The sequence below is a fragment of the Falco punctatus genome, assembly GCF_963210335.1.
Source record: "Falco punctatus genome assembly, chromosome: 15".
Lineage (NCBI taxonomy): Eukaryota > Metazoa > Chordata > Aves > Falconiformes > Falconidae > Falco > Falco punctatus.
In genome coordinates this window covers 16,343,468-16,370,543 of record NC_137595.1, presented here as the reverse complement: position 1 = coordinate 16,370,543, position 27,076 = coordinate 16,343,468, and the positions used below count along the sequence as shown (strand labels likewise).

At 43.3% G+C, this 27,076-nt stretch overlaps 2 protein-coding genes across 8 annotated transcripts in view; both read right to left on the bottom strand.

Moving 5' to 3' along the window:
• The window catches only part of LONRF3 (LON peptidase N-terminal domain and ring finger 3), a 33,567-nt gene extending 29,196 nt beyond the window's left edge, over nucleotides 1-4,371 (bottom strand). For all 6 annotated transcript variants that reach the window (XR_013923836.1, XR_013923837.1, XR_013923838.1 and 3 more), the window contains exons 1-3: nucleotides 3,606-4,371; nucleotides 2,744-2,862; nucleotides 2,020-2,142 (exon numbers count right to left, since the gene is read on the bottom strand). Coding sequence is in view for 3 of the 6 variants with exons in the window: in XM_080365710.1 (XP_080221836.1) it covers nucleotides 2,020-2,142; nucleotides 2,744-2,862; nucleotides 3,606-4,236 (873 nt within the window). In the remaining 3 variants the exon portion in view is untranslated. The remainder of the gene's footprint in view (nucleotides 1-2,019; nucleotides 2,143-2,743; nucleotides 2,863-3,605) is intronic.
• Nucleotides 4,372-10,557: 6,186 nt separating this feature from the next.
• On the bottom strand, nucleotides 10,558-27,033 carry COMMD5 (COMM domain containing 5). Of its 2 annotated transcripts, XM_080365805.1 has the most exons (7): nucleotides 26,811-27,031; nucleotides 23,519-23,679; nucleotides 22,378-22,406; nucleotides 18,443-18,493; nucleotides 15,547-15,642; nucleotides 13,541-13,616; nucleotides 10,558-11,066 (listed from the first exon to the last, which is right to left on the bottom strand). In XM_080365805.1, exons 1-7 carry the CDS (start codon nucleotides 26,974-26,976, stop codon nucleotides 10,965-10,967), a joined length of 681 nt encoding a protein of 226 aa, XP_080221931.1. In that variant the 5' UTR covers nucleotides 26,977-27,031; the 3' UTR covers nucleotides 10,558-10,964. The 2 variants fall into 2 exon arrangements, with proteins under 2 accessions (XP_080221931.1, XP_080221932.1); XM_080365806.1 differs by lacking the exon at nucleotides 18,443-18,493 and having other exon boundaries at nucleotides 26,811-27,033.
• Between the last annotated feature and the right edge of the window lie 43 nt (nucleotides 27,034-27,076).

The window sequence follows — 27,076 nt, the reverse complement described above, 5'->3', positions numbered from 1 at the left end:
GTGCAAGAGCTAATGCAATATAGGCCAAGCAGACAGCAAAAGACATTTTCAGAGTTAAATAAGCCCATAAAGTTATTAATCATTCCCTGATGTGACACGCACATGCCTTCATCCTCTTTGTCCTGCAGTTCAGAGCTCACCAGAAATGACCAACATCTTCCTTAAATATGTTTTGTGCTGCACATCAGAAGCTTTCACTGAAGTTTACTAATAAGAGAGCACTCATCTCACAGGCTTAATCCAAGTTCAGTTAAGTAAACATATCTGATATTGTAAACTGTAGCTATTTTTAATTCACTTATGTGAGAATACAAAAAACCCGTAGACAGTAGAAAAATGCTACTTCATTTGCTATCAGAAAATAAGTGAATGTTTCAAGTAGCAGCTTGCAGCCACTTGTACAGCACAGCTTATCAGATGTTTATTTAAAAGAAATAAACAGATCTGAATGCAAGACTCACATTTCAAAAATTAATTTCAACATACTACTGAGGTGATCCTGCTGATGCCAGAGGAAGCCATGTGACAGCTAAGATTTTTTTTTTAAAGTGAAAAAGGATTCCACGGGATCGCACTTTGACAAAACTAACATGGACAGACAGTTAATACAAGCAGAACATCACAGCTGCACCCAAAGAATTTGGTAAAATGTAGCATGTCATTGTTATGCAAACAGCCTTGGAAATGACCCAGTAGAACATTGCATCATGGATGAACTCTGTGTCTGATGAGTGCACGAGTAATTCTTTCAGTCATAAGAAGCCTAGTTTTTCTCAGGACTGCACTGCTCAGAAATTACACATCTTGGATAAGGCTATTTGGAGTTGAAATTTAGAAATGTATCAGTTCCTGCTCTTTTTGCTCTAGTGCACACGATGTCTCTCAGCACAACTACGTGAACAAATAAAAATGACAGTGAAAGACTGCATGGAACCCACCAGGAGAAAAAAGCTACCAAACAAAACACCCAAATACCAGTGACAAAAAGCTTACAGGATATTGTATAAGGTTGTGATATCCAAATAAGATAGAAATTCAATTGCACAACAGCCATCCAGGTTATACCCTCTCTGGTACCTTCATGAACAGTGCTTTACAGCAAGAATTCTACTGTGCTTTTAGGAAGCCTTATGTATTACAGCACACAGAAACCCCGAAGTTCCCATCCCACCAGTGATGGAAGAAAAGCATGAATGCACTGCCATACAAGAAATTTCAGTACGAGGAAAACAGAACTAATAGATTTTTATTACCATAAGCTATCACTGCAATGCTGAGCCTTTTAGCTACGACAACAACAACAAAAAAAAAAAGTCAAATGTCAAAACACTGATTGACAGGAAATGAAATATTTGAGGGGTATGCGAAACAGCAGTCTTCACAAAAGCCATTTAAGAACCCATACATCACATCTTAAGCTGCTACTGAAAAAAGCTTCGCTGCCAAACCATTTTGTTGCTTATTTAGCATTAGCAGCAACCTTTAAGAACTATTTCAAAACGGCTCTTTTGTTCACTGCCTCCTTTCATGCCTCCTTCAGCACTGACACTCGCAGGACTGGCGGTGGGAAGAGAGCTGCTGCTCCCAAGCGGAGTTTGACGGGTGCTGCGTGTTGCCTTCTGCCAGTCAATGGCCCGATAACAACATTCAATAGCAACTCCCCCTCTTCTGCACTCCATCACTGGCAAAGCATTGCCAAGCTAGGAAACTGATCAGAAATTAGACTACAGAGAATCACAAACGTCTGCGGGTGGCAATTTATTAACAATTCAGTTCTACTTCAGATTTGCTGATGCTAACACCGTAACCGTTTCTACATAGTGCCTGCTGAGCATGGTTTCTTGCCGCCTCCCTACCTTCCAGGTAAGCAATACACAAACTCAGATCTGAACTATGTGTCTCCATCCAGCTCTTTGCAGCAAAGGGAGAAAGAAAGGGGAAAAGAGAAGCAAAAAATCTTATCCTCCTTTATGAAAGGCCACTGAAAACAATAATGTAGTTCCAGGTTTAGGAACTCACCTTTTGTGCCTCAGACTTGGCTGTCTTGTTCCCAGTATCTAAAGCAAGGCAGAACAGAAACTCTCTTAAAGCTTCTTCTGTTTTCCCCAGATTAGCTAATGCTTGTCCTTTCCTTAGGTGACCCTGCAACGAAATGCATCCACGGTTGCAGCTTTTGTTTTTTTGACAGAGAATATGCAATAAACCCAAGATGAAATCACAAAAGATCTCTCTGGAGAAGAACAAGTTAGGCAGGGATAATCCCTATAACAATCTCTTACACTCAGGACACCGCCAGTGCCTGGGTTTTTAACCACAATGGTCCTGAAAACTCTTACAGGCAGAAGTGGGATATTCTCTACCTCAAGCCAGTATGATTCTCACAGCAGAGCCCAACAGATCTTGGAGAAATCTATTTTCCCTACAGCAATCTCCTAAAGTAGCCACTATGTCCTTATAGAAGTATATGAGGACAGCATTTAGTTTTTAGGGAGAGTTCATGAACTTGAGATTCATCCAGGTCAAAGACAATAGCCTAAGCTTATCCTGCAGGATTATCACTCTCTTCCTTCACCTCAGGAAGCTCAGGAATATCATGGTTAGATGTCCGTAAGTCACAGGAGTCCAAGAAGTTACAGAACTTAAAAGCCTCCCTCAGATTCTGCTGTCTGACTGTTCTAACGGTTTCTATCAGGGCAGTATCAGAACTGTTTCACAACAAAGTACAGCTGGAGCCAGAACTTACTTTTAACCAGTACGGCTGGAGCCTGCATGCTGTTTCTGCATCGTGCAGCGCATCTTCACAAGCTTTCAAAGTCGAGTTAATCTGGGACCGGTTGCTGTATAGTAAATGGTCATTGGGAGCTGTAGAAAACAGAAAAATTGGTTGATTGAAGTTAGAAATTAGTTATATAAGCTTGATACCTTAATTTTTATTTATTTTTTTTTTAAAAAACCCTGTATGTTGGTGCTTCCAAGTTGCACAAACCCCCAGAACATCCAGTTTTCATAATAGCTCTGTACTGAAGGAAAATTGGAAACCTCTTTGGGCAACTCCAGACAGTGTCAGCACCGCATTATATAACTGCAGGGAACATTGCATAAAGCACCGCCGAGCCGCCCGGACCGTAACGCACCCGCCCCGACCGGGGACCGGGTGGCTGGTGGGCCCATACCGGGGGCATTGCGGGAGCCACGCTACCCTCCTGCAGGGAGGAGCTTCCACGTTTTTAGCATCAAAGTTTTCCAGGGATACAGGAAGACCTGCCCGTGCCGCTGCTCAGCGCAGGGACACGCGGTGGCACCGCTCCCGCCACAGCAGCCGGGCACGGGCGGCACGAAGGCTCCGCTCTCGGGGGCCCGCTCGCTCCCCGCCGGTTACACAACGGGGGGCGCCCGGCCGGACCGCGGGCTCCGGCTTACGCAACCGCTGCTCTCCTGACCCAGTTCCGCCGCGGGCCGCCGAGCCCCGGCCCCTCCCGGCGCCGCCCACCACCACCACCACCACCCCCCCGGGAACCGGGCGGCAGCGGCGGCCCCGGGCGCGGGGGTACCGGCGGGCCAGCGCCGGGGCTCGGAGCGGGGAGAGCAGAGGGGGACGCCGTTACCTAGGCTGACCGCTTCGTTGTACTTCTGCAGGGCGGCTTGTAGCTTCTTCTCCTTGTACAGCAGGTTCCCTTCGTGCCTGAGCTGCGAAGCCTTCACTTGGCAGGGGAACCACTTGGCCAGCAGGTTGCTGAGGATGACATTGACCCGCAGGAGCTGCCCGCCCGCCGCGCCGCCCGCCTCCTTGCACAGGACGCAGCGGGACTCGGCCGCCCGGTCCCTCTCCAGGCACTTTTTGCAGAACGTGTGTCCGCAAGGCAAGGAAACGGGCTCGAAGAGGAAGCCCTGGCATTTGCGGCACCTGAAGACGTCCCACTCGCGGGGCTGCGGGGGGCCGCTCCCGGCGGCGGGCAGCCCCTCTTTGATCCGGACGCTCTGCGCCAGGCACTCCACCAGCTTCCCCAGCTGCTCGGCCCGCAGCTGCTGGTGCCGGGACGCCAGCTGGTAGAGCGGCAGCGCTTCGTGCAGCCGCCCGCCGTAGGCCAGCGCGTCGGCCCGCCCGAGCAGCACCTGCCACTCGGGCCCCAGGCCGCCGCCCGACAGCTCCAAGTTCTGCGCCTGCAGAGCGCCGGCCGCCAGCTGCAGCACCAGCTGGGGCTCCGGGCGCTGCTGCGGCGGCAGGTGAGAGCCCATGGCGGCGGAGCGGCGCCTCTAGCAGGGCGGGCGGCGGCGCCGCGGGGCGCCGGGGCGCGGAGGCAGCGGGGGAGGGGGCGCGGCGCAGCCCCGCCGGCCCATGCTGCTGCTGCCGCCCCGCGCCGCGAGCGCCCCGCGCCGCCGCCGCCGCTTATATAGAGGCGGGCACGTGACGGCGCGCGGCGGCGCTCATTGGGCAGCGCCCGCAGGTTGTTACAAAACCAGGCGGTTTTGTAACGCGCCGACCACGGCCCCCGGCCCGCCCGGCCCGCTGAGGGGCCGCCCGCCCGCCGCGGCCCACGGCAGTCGCCGCCGCACCGAGCCCTGGCCGAGGTCCGGCAGGGGGTGGGGGGAGCCGGCAGCGTCCCCCGGCGTGGCGGCGGCGGCGGCGGGGGGTGGGGTGGGTCCCGGCGCCCGGCCCGGGGAGGGGTGCCCTGTCAGCGTTGGGCGGGCAGGCCGCGCCGCTGTGGCGGTCCGTGGGGCGCGGAGCAGCTCGGCGGGGCTGCCGGCCGGGAGCTAGCCCCGCACCCCCGCTCCGCCCCGCCGGGCCGGCCCGGGCACCTCCGCGGGGCCCTGCGCCTGGCACCGGCTGGGGGGCGCGTCCCGCCGGGCCGCCCGCTTACGAAGTCGGGTCTGACCCGCGGTGACACGGCGGCGAGAGATCCCGCCTTCGGTGTTTCGGTACTCACCGTAATACTAAAGAAAAAACAGTTCAAAGCGGCTTTGAAAAAAAGAATGCCCTTTCCTGCGAGAACTGGGCTTTTAAAAGCTGCGGTCAGGCAGGCAGTCGCTCTCTTTAAGTGAAACCTACGCACTAGTGAAGCTATTTCCATGTTGGCTAATCACGCTTTCAGGACAAGCGATGGGAACATTAGAAGGAAAATGTCATGTTTATTTGATCATGTGGTGTGGCAGATTGCATAGATACACCTGTCCGTGCCAGATTCCAGATAAAACAGCACATGCCCTTCGGTGTATGTTTGTTTTATTTAAGACCAGCTGTGCTGACCGCTTAGACCTGCACCTTCCTACCAGTTTTGATTATACGAAAGGATTGTGCTAGTTGTGTAACTGTGCTAAACGTAGCCTAGGGAGAAAATCACCTGTGCTGCCATAGAGTAGAAGAGGTTGTTCTAATAGTTGTCTGATTATATTTTTTTTTTTGCACTTCTACGCAGATCTACAGTTACAGTTGCTAGAAATGCCCAATATATATATACATACCTTTTCAAATACCGCAAAAATATGAGGCACTTTTCACACTGTCTTAAAATCCACTGCAGAATTTGAAATTTCTGAGGATATACTACTACTGATACTAATGGCCTCCTCACAAAGCTGAAGGGAGGGGATGAAAGAATTAATTTCCTGTTTCTTTCTTACAGAAGTGTCTGGACTCCCCAGCTCAGACTGTGAGTTAAGCAGGTATTAAGGGACAAGCCCTGCCTATGGAGTTTGAATGGACAGGACAAAGGATGGAAGGAAGGAGAGGTAATGTGACTTTTCTAAGACCTTGTTTAGAGAAGATACTTGAGGAAGTCCAGATGAACTTAGATTTAAAGTGAAAATCTAATTTAAAGCCATTTAAGTTCAGGATCTTAACTTTTAATAATATACACTTCAAATCAATAATGAGGGCTAATTTTGTGATGTTTATGTGTCTGTGTGTAGGCAACCTTAAACAGAAAGTCAGATATATACCTGGAAACAGAAGCCAGCCATCAGATCCTTCAATTGGCTTTGATTCCTATGATGCCAAGACACTTCATATCTGTCAAAAATTTGGCCTCTGTCTCTAGGGCTCTTGAATCTTTAAAAAAGAAAAAGAAAAAGTTCAACATCTAACTGTTGTTCCCAGGCAAATCCTTTAATTAGTAAAAGTAAAAGAAAAAGATTAATTGAATAACCACTGGTTTCAGTGATTCTTTCTGCCATCACTTAAGTCTGACAATAATCCAAAGTATAGCACAGCCTGCCATCAGATAATTCAAAGGTAGGACAAATGCAGCACTGAAGGTTTCAGTTGAACAATGCTTCAGAACAGCTAGAAATAATTAGCATTTGTGCTCAGAAGTATGGGGGTTTCCCACTAGACTCACACTTGCTAACATCGACTTCTTGCTCTCCAAACTTCCATGCAAGGAAAACTCATACTATAAAAGAACAACACCCTTAACGAAAAAAGAAGAGAAACACTTTCTTGTAGCCTTGAGGTCGACAGTTGTCTCTATTGCAAAACTATAGTCTCGGCAACCCCTCAGTGTGTTATTTTATAACCATTGTCCTGAAAACCACTATGAGTCAAAGCCTATTCAAGTGAGGGAAAGTGACATAACCACTGGTTACCAGTAGCAATGCAATGACAATCTCTCTTGCAGGGATATGCCACCAGGATTTACATAGATACATAGCAGATGCTTAAAAGAGGTAAGTCACAGTAGAAAGGCAGAGTTTCTAGCAGCACATGAAGTCAAGATAGGGAATGGCAATAGACTATAGTAGAAAATATAATCAGCATTTGTGTTCTGAAACTTCCACAGTTTCTGTTTACAATGTATGGAAGCATCTGCAGGGCTAGCTGACAGTCTGATCACTTGGGGCTGAAATGAGTCAAAAAAGCACTGTGAAATGTACTTCTGGGAGTGCTCTTACACCAGCAGGGATGTGGCTGAAACATTTCAAGAGGAGAGGGAAGCTGTGCTTATGCACTACTCCCATGGTGGAAGCTGTATGCGTAGAAGGGTTCAGAACACAGACCTTTATCCAAAGCTGGGAAACAGTTAAGACTTTATCATGGATGGCCTATGGGCAACAACTCTGTGACTTCTTAGAGGAAGAGAAACCAGCTGGCTCTGCCTCTGTTAGTTCCTGGTACGTGCGGTGGTTAGTAAACCTTAGTACTTTGTGGGGTGTGACAGGTACAGAGTGAGCTGTACAGTCTCTAATGGCAAAATATTATTTTAAAACCAAGATACTAATTTACTGTTCGCTAGAAGTCAAACAACTACAAAATATTTGATTCTGACATCAGACCTGGCTCTGCAAAGACTATTTTAGCAAAAACAGCTGTGTAAATTGAATGTAGGTAGTCAATCTAGATATGCTGGGGTGTTTTTATATAACACATCCTGAAAGCACGGAGTTTTCATACATTCATACATATATTCATGGATTTGGAGCAGCAGTGGGTCATGAGATGCACTTGATTAGAAAGCAAGAAAAGAAAAAGAAAAAAAAAACCCACCAGAAACGAGAAAAGCACCCCCCTACCTACCTGCATTGTTATGAGATCAAGAATGGGTTTATCCTTCACTTAAAGAGAAGTAGTTAAAGCTAGGAGGTGACTCATGCTGTAAAAGCACATCTCCCTTGTATGGTTTTTCTACAAAGGGAGGTTTAATTTCTTCCTTTTAATGACAGTGAGCACAATACTGATCTTCTTCCAGCAGTTAATGGCTGGCATAACAGGCAGTATGAGAGCATGACTACATCCCTCATCCTTCTTCTGGAGCTATAATCTGCATCACACTCTGAGACCACAAAAACAACCATCAAACCTGTTTCTTTCTCCTCTCAAACACAACTAACCCAAGTGTGAAATTCCAACCTACTACTCATGCTGACAAAGCTCCTTCTTTACTGGAAGCAGGGATGTGAAAAGTCACATCATGAATACAGCCACAGATGGCTTTTTATTTTCAAGTGCTCTGCACATGCTGTAATACTCCATGGGCAAGAATAGATTTGGACTAATGGCCCATGGAGTTGGGCCAATTAAAAACAAAACCAGAGGGAGGTCTGACCATTACGTCAGGAAGCTGTGCTAAGGTAAGGTTAGAGAACAGGAAGCAAAGGTATGTGAGGTCTGTGTTATTTTGCCACTGAATCTCTGAATGACTTCTGGCAACTAACTCTCCTTTTGCATTCTGTCTGAGACTACTCCTGCAGGCACTGGGCATCTCTGCTATTATACACATGATTTACATTGAAAAACAATCAAGTTTGGTTTTAAATATATTTTGACACATTAATCTTGAAAGAAAAGGCATAATGTTCCATATATACTATAAAGGAAACTAAAGAAAATGTGTAAAGGAGAAATGTATGTTCATATGCCATGGCTGGGAAATCACTAGAATTAAGACATTCACAAATACATTATCCAGTTTAAATAAATGCATGGCACCATCAAACAGAGAATCACTAGGGTTTGTTTTTCAGGGAAAACTACCAGTAGAACCTGTGAAAGGTCCTGCTGGTCCATTAACAGTGTGGAATAAGAAAAAAAAACAGTGCCCTTTCCATGCAAACCTCCTGCTTTACTAATTGATAACTGACTAGTGACCAGCTTAACAAGACCTCGGGACCGACAAAGCAAGCATCCCATTCCAGCTGTATCCTTCACTGCGTGATACAGAACAGAGGATTCAGTGCGTCCTTGAGGTGCAACCACGCCTAGAGTGAGATGGGTAAAATAATTTCCTTTCAGACATACCCAGATTCTTAGAAAGTTGCTTTTGTTCTGTATTGGAATGAAAAGGCTACAGTCAGAAATTCAGTGGAATTTAAATTCCAGAGTATTTTAATTGTGAAGTTAGAAGATATTTCAGTGTTGAACAAATATTTGACACGCAATTCACCACTAAGTTCTGAGAAACCTAACAATAATTGGAAAGCTCGTATTTTATCAAAACTGAGGAACTATCCACTCCCACTACCCATTTTGGTGACAATTACTGTTTTACTGGAAAACTGATCTATCAGAGGGAAAGCCCAAATTAACGCTTCTTTTAAGTACAGAGGAACGAAATTCTGCAGTGTTTAAATACCCCTCTGTGTGCACGGTAAACCTCCAGCTGCAGTAAACTCCTGCTTAATGTGTGGAAAGACAAACTTGAGACCAAGAGGTCCATCACCCCTTGCAGAGAACATGATGAAAACAGTCAAGAAGCCTTTCCATTTCTGGAGAACATGGACAATTACTGTTACAACTGAATGAATATATTCTGTTTAGAAGGTAAAGGTATTTATGGGTTCTTCTACTCTGACCAGTCAAAAAAAATACTTTGCAAATGTCTTGAGCAATAGGTCATTTTATACCTGTGCAGTGTTCTATTTGTCTGAAAAGACTTCACTTATGGTCAAGGTACCTCTCCAGCTTGAAACCATATAAACCTAAACACTCAGAAGGGAAAGGCTGTAAAAAGGAATGTCAGAATGTATGTTTTCTTTCACAGCTTCTGATAATGTAATTCCAGAAAGAAGATGAACAAGCTTCACAAAGTGAAACCAAAAAGAAAGCACCACATTAATGCAATCTACAACCCACTTGCAGTTGTAGGAGCAAATTCAGTGTTACCTGCACACAGTAATTAAGAGGCAGTATGCATAACACCTGGAAGTTATCCATGGGTAGCCTACAAAGCAAACGGAACATGCAGCTTTTGAACCGTTTGAAATCATGGCTGATTGGTTTATTTGAAACTACAGGAGACGTTCTTGCACAGATTTTAAAAGCTTTCTGGACCACAGCTATTTAGCGGTCTTTAGGTTGGTGTGGACTGCTGTCAAAGAAGTCTCCTCTTAAAAATTATGACAATTAATTCTTTTTATGCCTGGTGTGATTCTTAGAATCCAAAAGCCAAGTCATCCTTTCCTACACAAACATCTGTGGGAGTGTAAAAGGCCTCCTGCATCCATGATTTTAATTTCAGTAGTTTTCTGCAGGGATTAAGGAAGATAAAGGCAAATTCCACAATCACAAAAAGTGAGAGAGAGAAGTATGGGTAGTGCTATTGAGGTAAAAACCCTGAAAACAGCTAGAATAAGCCAACGCTTAACAATGGTAATGGCATATATTTTCTAAACTACCTGTGGCAGCCAGATAAATCCTGGGGTTTGACTTGCACTGTTGGTGAGATACAGCTGCAGTGCCCTACAAGACTACTGCCTCCTGAGGTTTGCCATCGTCGCAGTGGCAGAGGTTTCTGCCCAGTAATAAGTCAGATGATTCTGATCACATCAAACACATCGGAAATACATGAAACGTGGCAGGCATTTCCAGCTAGAAATCTTTGAGATTACTGCTACTTAGCCCATTCTGATCAACCAGATAAAGACTTGATTGCACCTTTCCACTTCTGCAGTTCCACGGAATTCGTTGGCTATCAATATTTCTTTCTTGATCTGCAGACTTGCAATTTTCTTCAAAATTAGCCTTTAAATATCTGTAGCTATACCTCAGTCATTTAGTGAGAAGCCAGACAGCAGTTTTACTTATGCAAAACTCAAGTTCACATTTGTCATACTAGAGCACAGGAGTGTTTTTTTAATTTTATTTTTTATTTGAGATACTGCAGAGCTTTCTTATGAAACACATTGATGTGGCTTCCGGTAACAGGCTTTCAAAAATAATTAGTGATGAATCACAATCAGAAATAAATGACTCTTACATCTATTAAGACAGTTATTTAAAAAATGTTTTGATGAATCATACAAAAATGCTCGCAAGCAGCATTATACTTTTTCATAGATACTTTGTTTTTCCTAAGTCTTATGAAAAGAGCTTGTGCTTTTAACACTTGAATCAGAAAAAATATTTACAGCAGACATCATAAACGCTACACTGAAGTTCAGACAGGCAAAGTGGTGATGGTCCTCTGCCTTGCCATTCACAAAACTTGCTGAGGGTTTCAGATCTGGTCTATAAACTCCCAACCTAGAAGTATTCAGTCCTGGATCTTCAGTATGCTCCACTTCTCCAAATCATTCATTTCCTTCAGTATAAGGGCAATATTGTATCTCAGTTCTTGAAACTTTGAAACTGGCACCTGAAACAGAATATTCCAGTTAGAAAACATGAATCATCGTGGGAACTTTGATGAGGGCACGCCTATGGATAGGGAACATTCCACACTGTCAGCCCAATGTCTTAAAATACTTTTTTTTTTTTTTTTTAGATTTAAGACAAAGGATTTGAGGTTAATAAAATTCAGTTAATTCAACTAAATCATCTGGGTGAAAAAGGAAAAGGAGAGTGGGAAGAAACAGAAATAACAGCTACATAGTACATTTTCTATATTGCCTGATGTGAAAAAGGAAGCACTCCAGAATGTTGACCGATAGCCGCTGTGGTAAAGTAAGAGTGTCATGCATTGGAAGGAAAGATAAAGAGGTTGTGAAAGGTTGTGGGGCCTACAGAATTCTCAAGCAACGAAGTCCAGATATCCTGCTTGTCCAAACTTGCAAAAGAAAGGAATTGAGCCTCAAAGCAAGAGACCTGGCAGCAACCTCAAGAACTGAGAGGACTAGGTACGGTCTATACATGGAAGGCAAAAGATTTTTAAATATACAGAACATTTTCAACTGCAGGAGACTAATGGAATTTCCTTTACCACTGCAAGCCCAAGAAGCCACATGGATGGAAATCTATCATCTGTTGAGACGGAGAACCACATCTGAGCATAGGCACAGACTGAGTGACCCAGGTTAACACTAGTGCAATGCACAAATGCACATGCTCACCTGAGTACTGACAGTGGTCTAGCTAGTCCCAGGCTGCTCTGCCAAGCACCACCTAATTTACTTCTTTGACTACATTGAAGACACGCAGTTCTTTGACAGAGTCCCTTGTCATCCTTCTGCCTACTGTAGCACAGATACCAATTTTGCGAGAGGAATCTAACATCTGATTTGCATTTTCCATATGCATCAGAAATGCACAAAAAGGCATCATGTCCTTTTCACTTCTGACATATATACAAGACTCAAAATGCTGCAATTCCCACTGCTTTTTATAAAAATTTTCATTGTCAGTAGTCACACAGTCACACTGCAATTAAAAACCTAAACCAAATGTGTAACTTCTCCCTGTGGCATTCACATTTTAAAATTGTTCATAACAGAATTATCTTTTGGATTTACCATCTGACATAAGCCCTGTTAGCAGGACATTCTGAACTTGTCCAAATGAAAGGAAACTGAAATGCTGCAGACTATATTTGCTTGCATATGGTACCTTGAGCCAAAACACAGGTTTATCCCAAAGACCTACTAACTGTAGGAATACCATTCATCAGGTACAGCAATCATGTTTACAGCCAGATCTTTGGCATTCAGATCTAAGCAGCAGCAAGGTGATTCTAAGAGAAGCACATTGTTTGCCATCAGATAGCTCCACTTCTGTGCATACTGGACAGGCACACCAACACATCTCCACTGCAGAATAGCAAAAGGTCTTCCACAGACTTACAACCAAAAAAAAACCCCAACCTAAAACCAAACCAAAAACAATCAGGAACAACGGCACCAAGACTTGACATTAGATACCAGGAAATAAACCCCCAAACTGACACTTAAAGAATATATACTAGTTTTATCCTCAGAAGTGAAACTTGCCCTGTTGTAAAGGGTTAACCTGAAGTCCATGGCATCATTTAAGTTCCATGGAAGACCTCAGACGGAGCATATGGGATGTTCTGAGCTGGACTGCCCACAGAGGGGTGAATTTGCAGTGACACCCGCAACACTTTGCAGTGTAGCACAGGATTTGTGCCTTCCTCAATGGCTGCCTTCTTGTCAGCCCTTGTAAAAGTGAAATCAGTCCACCTCTTTCCACCCACAGTGCCTTGGTGCTTCCTCCAGACTACTACTAATGCATGAACTGAAGCCAAAACCTTTAAGTGTTCAAATGTAACAATGCCTGCTGTGCACTGAATTCCTGTATGCACCACTATGTTATTTATAGAATAAACAGCATTCCTTTCCAAAGGTTGAAAATACGGAAGAGTTCATGCCATCTTCTGGCAAGCCTTTATGTACAGTGTCATAAATACTGCCACTGACTAATTCTGACGTAAAAAGCAAAGAGTTTTGCTTTCCTTCTAGCAGCAAGAACTGTACTGAAGAAAAAGAATAAAACTACCCCTGCCAGAGTTACCATTCTCTACCAAATGTAGGAGGCTTAGAAGCGTATCATACATTATATAAACTACCCCAGTAATTTTCCTGCCTTCAGGAGCCACCATTGGGTCTGAAGGTTACAGTTGATAACAAAACCATAATTTATAATCATACCAGATAGCAATGGTGCTTTTCAGTGATTAATATTCCTCTAACAAATGAGGCTTCATTGGCATTTCATTATATATTGTATGTGGCTATGCTGAACATGAAGGATTCCCAAGCAAACCAACCAATGATAATACATAGTTTACAAAAGCTTTAATATTTTAAACAGTAGTTCAACTTTCTAAAAAGAACTTCAGGTGCTTTCTTTTTTATTTATTATGGCAATCAGACTTACTTCAAAGCGATGAGCTGTCCCATCTGAAAGCTTCATCATCATTAAAATGGATGGTTGAAGTGCACGGGCCAGTGAACTGAAATTATTTACATTATTAGTATTACAACAATAGACATCAGCAGTGTGATGAGTACAGCACTGTACATTAACAATTTAAAATGTTCATGTAGGCTCTACATAGGACATAAGTAATTTCAATCATAGAGTCCTGTACTTGGATGGCTGGAACACAGAACTCCTGAACATACGAGTTCTGTCTTATTTACCTCAGTATTGAGACTAACATTTTTTTTAATAGTTTAGTAACTGCAAATTTAGGAGCATTTTCATTTTACATAATAATCAATTTAGTGGAACTATGTCAGGGATAAGAGCTGACCAAGTACTGCTACTAATAACGCACAGTTTTCTTATGCAGTTTACCATGTTGCACTAATTCTTTCCATCCCTTTATACTTTCAACTGCCATCTCATTTGGGGAATTAAGCTCTTCCAGTCTTCATGATAAATTTGTGGGTTGTTATTTTATTTGATGACCCAAAGAGGGGAAATGAGTCATTCTTGCGCGGCTTCCACTAACCAATGTTGCCAAAGCCTGCTCAGGTACTGACAGGCATTACAGCCTCTTCGCAGAGGCCGTTACTGGATGATAAAACAAGAAATCCCAGGGGGAAGGTTGACTGGAAAGGAAAATAAGATGAAGGAAAATAGAAAAGGATAATGTATTGGTGCTGTGTTGTTTGGAAAACAAATCATGGGATTTGCATGCAGCTTTTAAGCATTGTGCCTGAGGATGTTTTTGTGTATATTTTGCTCTCTTACAGGTACAGATTTTTTCTTCACAGTGCTATCTGTGTGGTGCTTACACCACTGCTCATCTGACAGTCACCTGAACTAGTAGCTTGTGGCCATTGCAATTTTCACTTAGGAGCCTTTTCTCTTGATTTCAGGAAGACTATCCATGGAAGGATATTCTAATTCAGGAAGATTACGTAACCACAGGCCTCCCAACTATGGCAGCAGAGAGACTACACTCTCCCTTGGATGCAGGTATTCATGAATACAATATGAGGTCACTCATGCTAACAATTTACGCTACTGACAAACACTGAATCATCTTCCAGTTTCTTTCAACTCAATCTGTCTTGGTTAGAGCTAGACAAAGACCAGGAACAGCACACACAACAGGTTTCCAATTCCTTCTGCTCTACCCACAGATCCATCCCCCAGCTGCCTCTGCTGTGGCAGGTGGCAAGAAGCTATTCACTGCAGGCACAGACAGGATGATCACAAAGGCCTTTCTTTACTCCTTACTTTGTGGGGAAAAAAAACGCAAACCCCGAACAAAACAGCAACCCCCCCCAAACAACAAAAACCCCCAAACCACCACCAAAAACTTAGGCGGTAGATCAATGACCAATTGCTTAACCATGGCAGTGTAAAAGTGCTGTTCTGAAGCCTCTCTTTGTAGAATCCACTGCAGACTGTACAGGTGATGGAAAGTAATTTTACTTAATGTGTGCAACAGAAATGGTAGTCTACTTGAGAAGTTGAATAGATTTCCCTCCCCTGCTCTGGTGTAACTGAGAGCTTGGCTGGCTGTGTGAGGCTCAATCCATCTGATCCATTGCATCACCTCTGAGGACCTGTGTGGTTGTATTGGCTCCACTAAGTTTTAAAATACTGTAAGAGAGACTCAAAGTTTGAGTGAAATATTTCTAGCACAGAGGTTTTAGAGATCAAAACAAATAAGGAGCCTAAAATGTATCATTAGTAGAAGATAAAGGCTGCAGCCTGTTGGCAGGTCATTGTTAATAGCAGTAACCTGTACATAAATCAACTTCCACACTGTTCAGAAAATTCCCTCCTATCTTACCATTGAATGCTATGTGCCAATCCCCAACAACAAGATATATTTTAACACTGTTAACATTTTTAAGCAGCAAGAAGTCAGTTTAACCTTGGCCAAAAGAATTTCTAGGGTTACTCAGGATTCTCTTTTATACCTTGTGGATATAGCTACGTCCACTCTCCACTTCAAGTCCTGGATGCTTGGCAACCTACTTCCTTGTATCAGAGCTGTGCCTTCGGAAGTGGGCCGCCTACAGAGTAAATCAGAAATGAGAGACTGAAATGCAAATTCATAAAAGAAACAACAATTTAAAGAGAAAATAAGATTCCTCAAACCCAACCTGTCCAGAAATTGCTTCTGTCCTGCATCTACCCTCATTTAGAGAGGTCTGAATGAGTGGAAGTTTTGTGTATTTAAGACAGCTGTGTCCAGGTTGCCCACTTATCCTACACTTAAAACCTTGTTAAAAAGTCCAAGTTAAAAAAAAGAGATCAAGTGACTCTGTGTAATTCCAGTAAACTGATGTCACTATAAAGTTTACTAAGAGTCATTGTGGTGGCTGACATATCTATTATTTCAATTATACGCAGCTGTGAGGTATAGAAAGGTCTCTGCAAATATAACTTTACTTTCATGCAGATTCAACAGGAACAAGCAAGCAGGAATGAGACAGGTGACTTGAGCAAAAAAGTTGCAATATGGTCACTGTGCTCTTTCAGCAGAAAGCACCTAGTATTAGCAAGCAGCAATGTTTTAAAACATAAGAATGTTAGAGTGTACTTTGAAGCATACTTAAAAAAAAAACCACAAACACCACCACGGTGGTTCTTGTTAATGCAACATAATTTACAAACTCTAAGTTCCTTACATAATGTTCACTGCCAACTCCAGCACAACATTCAACATTTCTGTCTAGTCTAATGTGTATGAAGCCAGGGACTTCACCTATTACTTATATTGCAGGAAGAATCAGGCTGATCAAGCCTCAGTTTATTTCTGTAAGGAAGTACAGTTGACAGCAATTAAACTTCAGATGGTTGACAATTTAAAAATTTTAACAGCATCTTAAGCTCTGGGTAAATAAACAAGCCAGATCTGATACAGACATAACAACCATCCATTTTTAGATATATATATGCTGAAATATCTTCAGAATGAGGTCATTCAGCTGGTCCATTTGGGAGCTAGTCTGGACTTCATGTTACTTAGTGTATTTATATATTAAAAAAAATATATATAATTTTTGCTAAGCATCCCATGTCTCTGCAAGTTATTTATGGTACATTTCAAAGCTACTCTAGTACTCCCATTAAGGGCAGGATAAGAAATGTTACATCCTTCATCCATGGTGCTAGACATAATCTAATTACAGACTTTACATCAGAAAGGAATCCTCTCTCAACAAATCAAGGCCTGCAGGAATGATAGTCTAACATGCCTACTCAGATTCTTGTGTGCAAGTTAGCTGGTGCCTTTAGAAACTGCCCAGGAAGATTAATGGGCTGACAGGCTGAGAGCCTCCGATTCTCTTGCATTAGCAAAGGCAATATAAGAAAGAATTTATCCTTTTTTTTTGGGGGGAGGGGTGTGTGTGTGTGTTGGGTGGTATCATAAGTGACACACATTCCTAATAGTATGGTAAAGGAATGAGCAGGAAAAAATAGATCAGCTGGTTCTTACTCACTGTCAAAATTGCAAAAATAGGATAAGATGCCAGCAAAAGTATTAAAAATGGATTTTTCTGGGTTATCTAGCTCATACTGAATTTTTGATCAGATGCTAATACTTCTTTTACCATCACAATCATATATATTTACAACTCAATAAGCATATGTATGATTCAGTGTTACATTTAAGATTATAAAAGCAGATCTGTCTAGAAATCAAATCTGAGGTGCTCTTCTCTGGTCTCAAAACACAGAGCAAGATTACACTGGATAATCACAGCTTTCAAAATGAGAAAAAGCTAAATTTTCCAGCATCGTGATTTCACAGTAGAAAACAGACAATCATGCATGCTTCAAATGACATCTAAATTTATCTTCTTTCTCCACTGCAAACAATATTTCCACTTTGCAACCATGAATTTTGCATTCTTAACACCTATAATTCAAACAGAAGAGAAAAGAAAAGATGAGAAGGCTGAATTTATTTTTACTCCAAGAACCTTTAGCTTTAAGCCAAGATCTTAACCAAGGAAATGAAAAATATTTTTAACTTTGGTAGCAGCATTTAGACCCTTGTGAGGGTAACTGAAAAACCACAACTATGATCACCAGAATTCCTTGCAGAATATCTGGAGCAGCACTGGGTTAGTGATGCTATGTGCTGAGTGACCTCAAGTTTCAGGAGGGAAGTTTTGCATGTGGAAAAAGTTCAAGCAATTTCTAGATGTAGATTAAGCTAAATATGACTGAACAGAGGACCATATAGAAAAAAGGAATGCCTGGAACAGACAGAACAGATAGCCTGTTCAAAAAGTTCCTGATTTAATACTTCCTCTAGAGCTACTGATGTATACTGCTTTGAAAATGACTTACAGCTAGCAGAGCACTTGATATCTCATACATGACATCAAGTTACTCAGTGTGAATTCCCCATTCAACTGTACATTAAGACTTGAATAAATGCTATCCGAGAAAGCTTTCATGAACCACAGCATATAGAAGGCATATGTAGCTTGCCTCTCAACAAAGCAAGTCTTTCACTTTTGCTCTAACTTGCAATGATAATGATGATAAAAATGCTTAATTCTACAATGCATTTTTCATCTGTAGGTACTGATGCACCTTACAGAGTCTATAGAACATTATAGAAACTGATGGGCAATGATCACAGAAAAACGGAGAGTTGGTATGAAGGCTACCTACTGCACATATATAGCCATGAATGATTGACATCATGTTACGTCGAATCAGAATAATGGGACAAAACTTGTTCTCATTAATTTAGAGAATTTTGCTGTTCTTTCAGTAGGCCTGGGATTTTTGTCAGCAGAGCTCTGTGCAATCCATCTGACTGCACAATGCATGACACATGAAGATACTAACCTGTTACCAAAGACTATGCTGGAGAAGTCCACAATGAAATCTTCCGGTATCCTTAAAGAGCAATACAAAATAGCTAAGTTTTTTGTAACCAAAAATATACAGCCTCAGCTACAACACCCCACCCCCCCACCCCTCGAAACTATTATAGAAAACAAAAAATGAATTGCCATCAGCTCTTACATAAGCACTTCGGTATTGATTCAGTCTAGGCTCTCAAAAGAACAGCCTATGTTTTTATATCACGAACCCTAAAAACTGTATCACATCTTCCTGTCATACCTAGTATGGCAACAGTAAGTTTCAAAAGAACCCAGTATTTGCTTAACTTCTCTCAGTAAAGTCAAGAAAAGTTTTCCTGATGGCTCTGACTAGTGCAGAAGGCAGGCCAGCAATGCATACTGTCAAAAATCCCAAACCTATACATTTTGTTTCACTTTCAACTGAAGTGTAATGAAAAGAAGACAGAATGAACTGCTCCCTCAAAAGTAAAACCAGAGGCCCTCGTAGCTCAGATTACTTACAAAAGGAGCATGTCTAACATGGGGAGGAGAAGCATAAATTTGATGGGGACCATGAGAACTGGTTGAATAGACTAACTCACACTCCACCCACTTAAGCCTCTCCACTACTCTACTCCTCTGACGCTGTTGTTGCCTTACAAACAAGCTGCTCTTGATTTTCAGTTCAGTGTATCAGGCTGCGAACTGCACAGACTGCAGAGCAAACACTATCCATTCAGCTGCCTTCGCCACGGGGACAGTAACCTCCTACAGAGAGGCAGGTTGGACAAGTGGGAGAAGTGACTACTGCTGCCACAGTTAATCCAGCACTCAACATAAATCAGTGCCCAGAGACATTACTCACTAGTGGCTTGAGACACACAGCAGTATAGCAAAGAAAGATCAAAGCAAACAAGAAAGTCACCTGTCCTAAAGGGCTTACAGTGTCTAATGATGGGAGAAAAAACAACTCATCAACTCGTACAGTGGGAAGATGAAACAGCTGCTGAGCTAGAATTCTTAATGGAACAAGCAGGGTTCAAACACATTTTAAAATGGTGCTTGGGTAAAACTGAATTCATATTAGCAAGGTAGTTATCTGAGGCAAACTGGGAAGTGAGGAGGAGGGATTAGACAGTGCTTTTTTGGCTGCATATGTCTGTCTGTCTTTCAGAAGAGACAAGACTATTTCTGCAAACATTACTTATAATGTCTGTGCAAGCGCATCACTTAACCCATCCTGATGATGACCGAGTATCCTCTGTATGTAGCAGAATAGCTGGAGACGGGGGGTTGTAATATGATCATTATGACACCTATCACAATATTTGCTCAGCTGTAAGAGCAAGTGTTACTAAAACAGAAACATTAATACTGCCTTTAAGGTAGCATTATTTTTGCTGTGCAGTTCATGATTTTGCTGAAAATTCTGCTCCTGGCACAAGCAGCTTGTATGAGGTCAGTCACACACTAAACAGATCAGACAGAGAACATAGCACAGCTCAAGCCTGAGCTACAAATGGCAATCAGTTTTCTACGGAACATTCTGAGGAAGGGACTCAAAGGGCAAGGAAGGCATGAAGATCTCTTAATCGCATGTTATTGGCCTGAGCCATACACTTATGGAACAACCTGAGAGGGAAGGGAAAAAATAGCACCCACAATTCAGAGTGAATTTATTCTCACTGGGTCAGCCAGTCAGGTCAAGAAACAGGGGATACAGAATGGCAAACCTGTGAAACCAGTGGTACTGATCTAATTAATCAGAAGTGGGCATGTCTCACATCCTCTCTCTCCACCAAAACTAGAAGCCAAGACCAGCTGCATCACCAGGAAGGTGAGAATTACAAGGCTATATGGGTGGTATTAGTCCAATTTTCAGCTTCACTGAAGGAAAAAAAATAGAATGATGGAGAGGTGAATAAAAGGTAGCCTGGCTCAGAGCTAAAACCTTTTAAAGACGACACAACAAAAAAAGAGAAATAAGCCACTTTTCTGCCTTAAAATGCAAAATACCTGACCAAACACTGGGTGCTAATAATGCTAAAACACTGCTGTTCAACCAAATACATGTGTTCTTCATGCACATGACCACAGACTGAGCCAAAGAAGTCACTGCAGAAGGATAAGTGTCTGAATGTAATTAGCAGGTGTCTTAAAAACAAGCAGGTATTTCATCTTCAGACTCAAGTGCATTGGGAAACATAGGAAATGACATTTCCCATAGGAATCAAAGATGCTAAAGGTGCTACTGAATTTACTAAATATCATGCCTTGAGAGTAGAATAAGCTATTTAGTATTCTAAAAAGTTTAGCCACAAGGTGAAGAGAGCTACTCACAGGAAATAAAGACTGTCAGAGATGGAAGACAGGAAAAGTCCCAATACTGTGAGAACCATGGAAGTATAGCAGCAACGAGCAGCAACATAAAACATACAAGTCTGCAAGTAACACAAATGCAGTTACCTGAACTATTGCTGCTATATCAGTCATGTTAACCAGAACAATGATAAAAAAAAATTCTCAGGATAGAAAAGACATTAAAAAGATCACCCAGATTGAAAAGTGTCTTCATAGTTCCATGAATAAACCATAAGGTGAGAAAAAAACAACCACCAGCTACAAAAGTGTAAGGCATCAAAGTACGGTGAAACAACAAGGACAGGAGCCTGGGAGTCTGTATTTCTGAACAGAGCCAGTGTACACAGCCAGCGACCTCCAGCAGCCCTGTACACCGACTATCTCCACTGCTCAACAGGGGAATGTTCACCCGCCCCCAGAGAACTTGGCATGGAGCTTTCAGTGCTCCTCACTATTCCGTAATCACACTGAACACACTCTGTGTGCACCTCAAAGAACTCCCTCTGGGTCAAAAGCGATTCATCAGCTTCTTACTGACCTACTTTAACCTGGGTGTGAACTCCATGACGTGGCAGAGGAAGCAGCTTGCATTTTAGCTCACAAGACAAAAGCCAGGCCACACTCCAGCACTGAGCTGCAGACAGAATTGTATCAACTAGCAAGGCACCTTTCATCATGGCCCCAGTCACACCTTTCACCGATTACACCCCGATTACATGTCTAAATCCGCAGCTTTAATTTGCCTGAAGTTGCTCATAAAGTGAATAATGCTTATGACTCTGTAGAACGGAGTCTGAGGAGAAAGCCAATGTGCAGGTTAACCGACAAAAAGGGATGAAAAAAGAATTAGAAACGTATCTATGTATTTCTCCTAGGTAACAATCAGAATGCTAAGAATTACGGGAAATGAACATTTTAAAATAATTGAGCCTTCGTGCAAAGGTTTCTCTATATATGAAAACATTAGCTGCTGTCACTCTCTCATTGCTACTGAAGACGGAAATAAGGGAAAACCTATAAAAATTATTAGCATCTGCTGTCTAGTTTTTAGGATACGAAGGTCAATTCAGAGATACTCTGAGCAGACTCATACAGACTTGGACTAATTTGTAACAAATGTTATGTATGCTTCCTTGGGTAACGGGCAGGAGAGATCGTAGCTGAACACGGTGATGGGATTTCATGAGCGTTATATCACTGGCTTTTGACAGAAGCAAAGAAGTAGGGCAATTTCTTAGCATCTGAAATGTTACCACCGTCTTACCAAACATGTTAAAAAATATTGCAGGGCAAGGTGGGGATGGCAGAGAGAAGGTCACTCACATTTGCATAACCTACATTATGGACTAAATTAGACCAGTGTCCCCAGCATGTGAAATTTACTGCTCATGCTCAGTGCTAAATGAAGTCTTACACAACACCTGTTTTTTTCCTCTGGCTTCACATGACATTTGGCAACAGATGTATTGTGTGTTATTTACAAGTAATTTTTATGCCAACTTTGTTGTGTAAAAAAGTTGGTTCAGGGAAGCAGTTACTATGAAAAAGCAGACAGATTAAAAAACCCAGGCATACCTGAGCTCCTTTAGGTCTTCCTTAAAAACCTAGAAAGACAAGGAAGGTGAAATTTTACAGGTGATTTCTTATCTAGCGAATTAATTGTGGTTAATAGCTTGGTATCTCTCCCCAAAAGTTTTAGTCCTCAGTGGTAGTAGTTCTGAAATGACAGGTTACATATTGAGAAGAATTCCCAGAAGTGTTCAATCAAGTTGTGAGAAACTAAATCTCTTGGAAGCCTTTATTTTTGAAAACAACATCCTGCCATTTTTTTTATGTAGTCATCTATAACAGGTTCTTCTTTTAGAGTAATTATGTGCCCTTATTTCAAACATTTTGCAGTAACTTGGTTAAACAATGACAACAGAAAGGAAGTGGCAAAAAGATAAACTCTGAATACTAAAAGCATACTTTCACTATGTGTCCTGCACTATATGAACTTTCCCAGTATGTGCAGGTAAATATGAAAACAGTATCTTAAACAAGAGAGAGGTGCTGGAAACCCTGAACTGGTTCACTCACATAAAAATGAAATGAGAAAAGAGAAAAGAAAATATGTAAGGTAAAGTAACATGAAAAGGGGAAAAAATAGCCGTGGAGAAGGTATAGGGGTTGGGAACATGGCAGATACATAAACATTCACACTGAACATCCATAGCGTAAGCAGAAATAGCACTTTCTCCCAGTTCCACTATCTGCCTTTGACCATAAGACCTTCCTTCCTCCAGGGCAGAAGTATGAAGAAAGGCAAGCAAACAGATATGAGAAATGGCAGGTGTGGACAACATGAGCAGTATGTGCGGACACACAGTTGGGGTAAGAGAGAGACTTGATGCCAATGAAATAACACTTTGCAATGGTTTCATTTGGAGTTTTAATTTAAGAGTGAAAACAAACATGCACAGTAAAGATGTTGAAGCAGAAAAAGATATAGGAATCTCTTTCCCAAAGCTTAAATACTCTTCCAAAAAGCTCACTGTAAGTCTATCCAACAAGTAAAATAATAAGCTCTAGATTTGTAACAGTTTCCTCCAACCACTTTAACTTGGAGCAACGTTTTTATGTGCAGCTCCCACCCTGGCAAATAGGATTTAGATGGTAACTTGCATCTGATGCAGCTTTTAACTTAATCAGGAAACCAAGTATTCACAGAACTTACTTCTTGCTTGAAAGTTGATAAAGGCAGTCTCAGTGCTTCTCGGAGAAGGGTGTACATGCCAGAAATGAGGAATGCAATTTGCTCTTCTGAGAGATTCGTGCTTTCTGCAATCAGCTTGACAGATTCCTTGCAGTCTTTTCCTTCCAATGCATTAACAGCAACTGCGAATAAGAATGCAAAGCAAGTTCCTTTTAAAAAAAGCAACCTGGAGACCATGAACATAAACATGTCTATGATTTTACTTGGCTTAATGAACTGACTTTTTTCTTGACGTGAAACTGTTGCTTCAGGTCTCCATAAATACATCCACCAGCCCAGGTCAGTTTCACAACACTTTACCCAGAGAACTTCAGTGGATTAAGCTTTTATATTGTACAATGAAGATGTTTTCACTGTTGAAATTTGTTCTAGTGGGATAATGCAAGAAAGATTAAAAAATTCTTCGCTCACAAGTACAAATCCAACTTGAGATTCTATCAACAAACTTGTTCACGTTACAAATCTGTTTACAGCTCTATTACACTTCTGATACACAGGATAAGAAAGGATTGAGAGTAAACAATTCAACACTGTTCTCCAGCATTTTACATAATTAATTTATCTTGCAATGTCTGCAGAGACTAAGGATTAAATGAGCAAGGAGAAAAAAATTAAACTTCAAGTCTTGTAGTTGGCACAACTGCTGATAATACAAACTTCAAAGGAAACAACCGTTAATGCATGTGGCACCATTATATGCTGACAACTAGTGTAGGTTTATCTCAGTCTTCATCGTTCAGTTCTTCTTCCTTTTTTCCACCTATGCACTGGCTTATGTAAATTTTTGTTATCATGTCCGCCTCAGTTCTGCATTCTGATCAGTGCGGATAGACTACTGGAGCCACAGGAAGCACCACCATGGGTGAAAAATAAAAGATTACTGACACCATCCCATTGCAGGATCGGGGTGTTAGATTTGTCATTTATAACAAGCCTTATTAGTGCTGTGAATAAAACACAAAAAGTGTTACTGAAAGCCAACAGTAAGAGATTAGCTTAACACTAATGGGGTGGGGGGGAGGGGAAAAAAAAAAAAAAAAAAGAGTTTCAATCAAACTGCCAGTCTTCCTTTTGGTATTAGGTGAGTTCCACTAGCTACTATCTTCTAATTCTGGACAAAATCTCTTTGTTTTTCACATTTTTAAATGCACACCAAATTCAGTGGCAAGTCTTGTATCGTTTACGTGGCTGACTGAATTTGTCCGGGGCTATCTGTGTGGCAGATTTTGCACAGAGTAGCTAGGATGTGCAAGGTGCTAGTACCAGGCTTTCTGTGCTGTCTGAAAAAGACTCAGCTCTACAACCAAACTGACATTGAGAAGAGTCTACTGGAAAAGCCAAATACAGATCAGCACTGAAGCCTGTCTACTAGATGATGCACAGAGCAGGAAACAGGTTGCTGTCTACTACCTACTTAAATACAACATTGATTTGTTTCTTTGAAGAACAACAGGTGGCTTACAGTTTTAAACTAAGCAGCTTTAATGACAGTATCAGTCTTCTTTCTGTTGACCAACCCTAACACTGGTTAAAAATCCATGTCTTCTTTTATAAACTACTAGCATTACTCTAGAATACAAGATTTTTTTTCACTCAGCATAGCTCAGAGAACCCAGAAATATCAGCAACAAAACAAATATTCCAACAGTCAACCTGAGGGAGAAAAAAAAAAAAAAGAACAGCCCCAAAACATCCCAAGAAAATCTCACTTGCTCCTAATAGAAGATGCCTGCAGTCTCAAACTTACACTTGCAGTTTAGGAGAGCCTGCAATAACACTGGCTGGATAACACAGAGTTAATGGTATATGATGTTTTTCCATTGTGAGCCGAGGAAGCATATGAAGCAGCATCCATTTTTATATTGGTGATTGTTTAGTAGTAGAGCAACAGCCTCAAAAAACTAACTGGGTGCAAGCACCCCTGTGATTTTGATGCCCTGTGTTGAAATCCATCATGTCTTCAAAGACTACTAAACCTTCATGGGAAAAACCGCTGTCGGACCAGCTGTGGATGCCAGAGCAGCAGCAGCAATGACGAGGGCAGACCCCTGCCAGCCCAGCGCGGTGCGGGGGCTGCCTCCCCCGGCCCCGGCATGGCCCCCCTGGGCGCACCAGTGTGGCAGGGCCACCCGCTGCGGCTGCACGCTGCTCAGAAGGGCTCTGCTCCCCTGCAGCAGGCAGCATTTACTGCACACCTCGACGCAGGCGCTAATTTACACCGAAATTCAACCCAGATGGGGTTTAGGAGACGGTCAGCCTTCCTGGTGCGGACACAGCTTTTCAGTCTCCGTTGTCCCTGCATTAGACAGCAAATACGGTTCAACATCTGTATGTGCTTTTGTCCCAAATGCCTCTGCCTATACGTAGCTTTATTACTTTCAATTGTGTCAAGGAAACCTTGGGTACATTGCTCCGTTCCTGACACTCTGCAGCAACGCTTCCAAAGACAAACCAGCTACCGGGTGCTTTGAGCCCTTATTGACTCAAACCTGGAAGAAAAAGCCTGGAAAGAGGTTACTGAGCATGTAACTGGCCGGGAGAACGTGCACAGATGGGTTGCAGCACCACACCGTGCCACACAGCAGCTGGTCTCCTCTGCCACAAACAAGCTGCCTGATCAGCTCTTGGGTCATTCTGTGATTGTTTTCCACGCTCAACAGAGGAACTTGGATTTTGGTGGTCAAAGGTGCCCAGAGAAAGTCTCAGCTGTCTTGCCTTAGGCACAGGGTAAGGCCTCATGGACAAAACCCACATCAATCAGTCATTTCCAATCTGACAGCCCCAACCTCTGCAAGACACGTGCATGCTCGGGTTCCGTTATTGCACGTTATGGAAATATCCGTGGGGCCTCTGACTCTCGCCTGCCCCGCACAGCCTGGCACCGACCCGCTGGGCCCCAGGGATGACAGGGATGCCTGTAACAGCCGGGGCCACCCACTGCTGCAGACGGCCCTTGCTGATTTTCACGGATTTTACCCAATTTTCGGATACAGCCGAGACAACCCATCGCTGAACGTGACCCTCCGCCCCAGCTCCCGGCAGGGAGAAGCAGTGGGAAGCGCCCCGGCAGCGCGGCAGCCCTGCCCGCGCGTCGCGGCCTGCGAGAGCGGGCCCTGAAGCCGCCCGCGCCCCCCGAACGGCACCCGCGGCTGCCCCGGGGGGCGCATCGTCCCTGCCGGCTCTGCCTGGGAGCCCCGGCCCGTTCCGTTCCCCCGGTCCCGGGCTCCCCGCCGGCCCCGCGCCCAGGCCCCACCTCTGAGCAGCCGCCGGAAGGTCTCCTTGCCTATGTCCTGCACGCCCCGGGCCATGGCCTCCACCTCGGCCGGCACTCGCGGCCCCAGGAAGCCGCCGCCGCGGCCCCCGCCGCTCTCACCGTGCCCGTAGGCCGCCGCCGCCGCCTTGCCCACCGCCGCCGCCATAGCAGCGCGGCCCTGCCCCGGGCGGGGCGGGGGGCGGTGTAGGCGTGGTCCGCCCTCCGCCGCGGCAGGGGGCGCTGTGGCGGCGCGGCGCGCAGGGCCG

What these genes read in the sequence shown, in the direction of transcription:
- COMMD5 (XM_080365805.1), bottom strand. Translation starts at nt 26,976, where the DNA reads ATGGCGGCGGCGGTGGGCAAGGCGGCGGCGGCGGCCTACGGGCACGGT. An exon ending in CTTCCGGCGGCTGCTCAGAG is followed by an intron (nt 23,680 to 26,810) that starts GTGGGGCCTGGG and finishes TCTTATTCGCAG; the next exon opens with TTGCTGTTAATGCATTGGAA. An exon ending in TATCAACTTTCAAGCAAGAA is followed by an intron (nt 22,407 to 23,518) that starts GTAAGTTCTGTG and finishes TTGTCTTTCTAG; the next exon opens with GTTTTTAAGGAAGACCTAAA.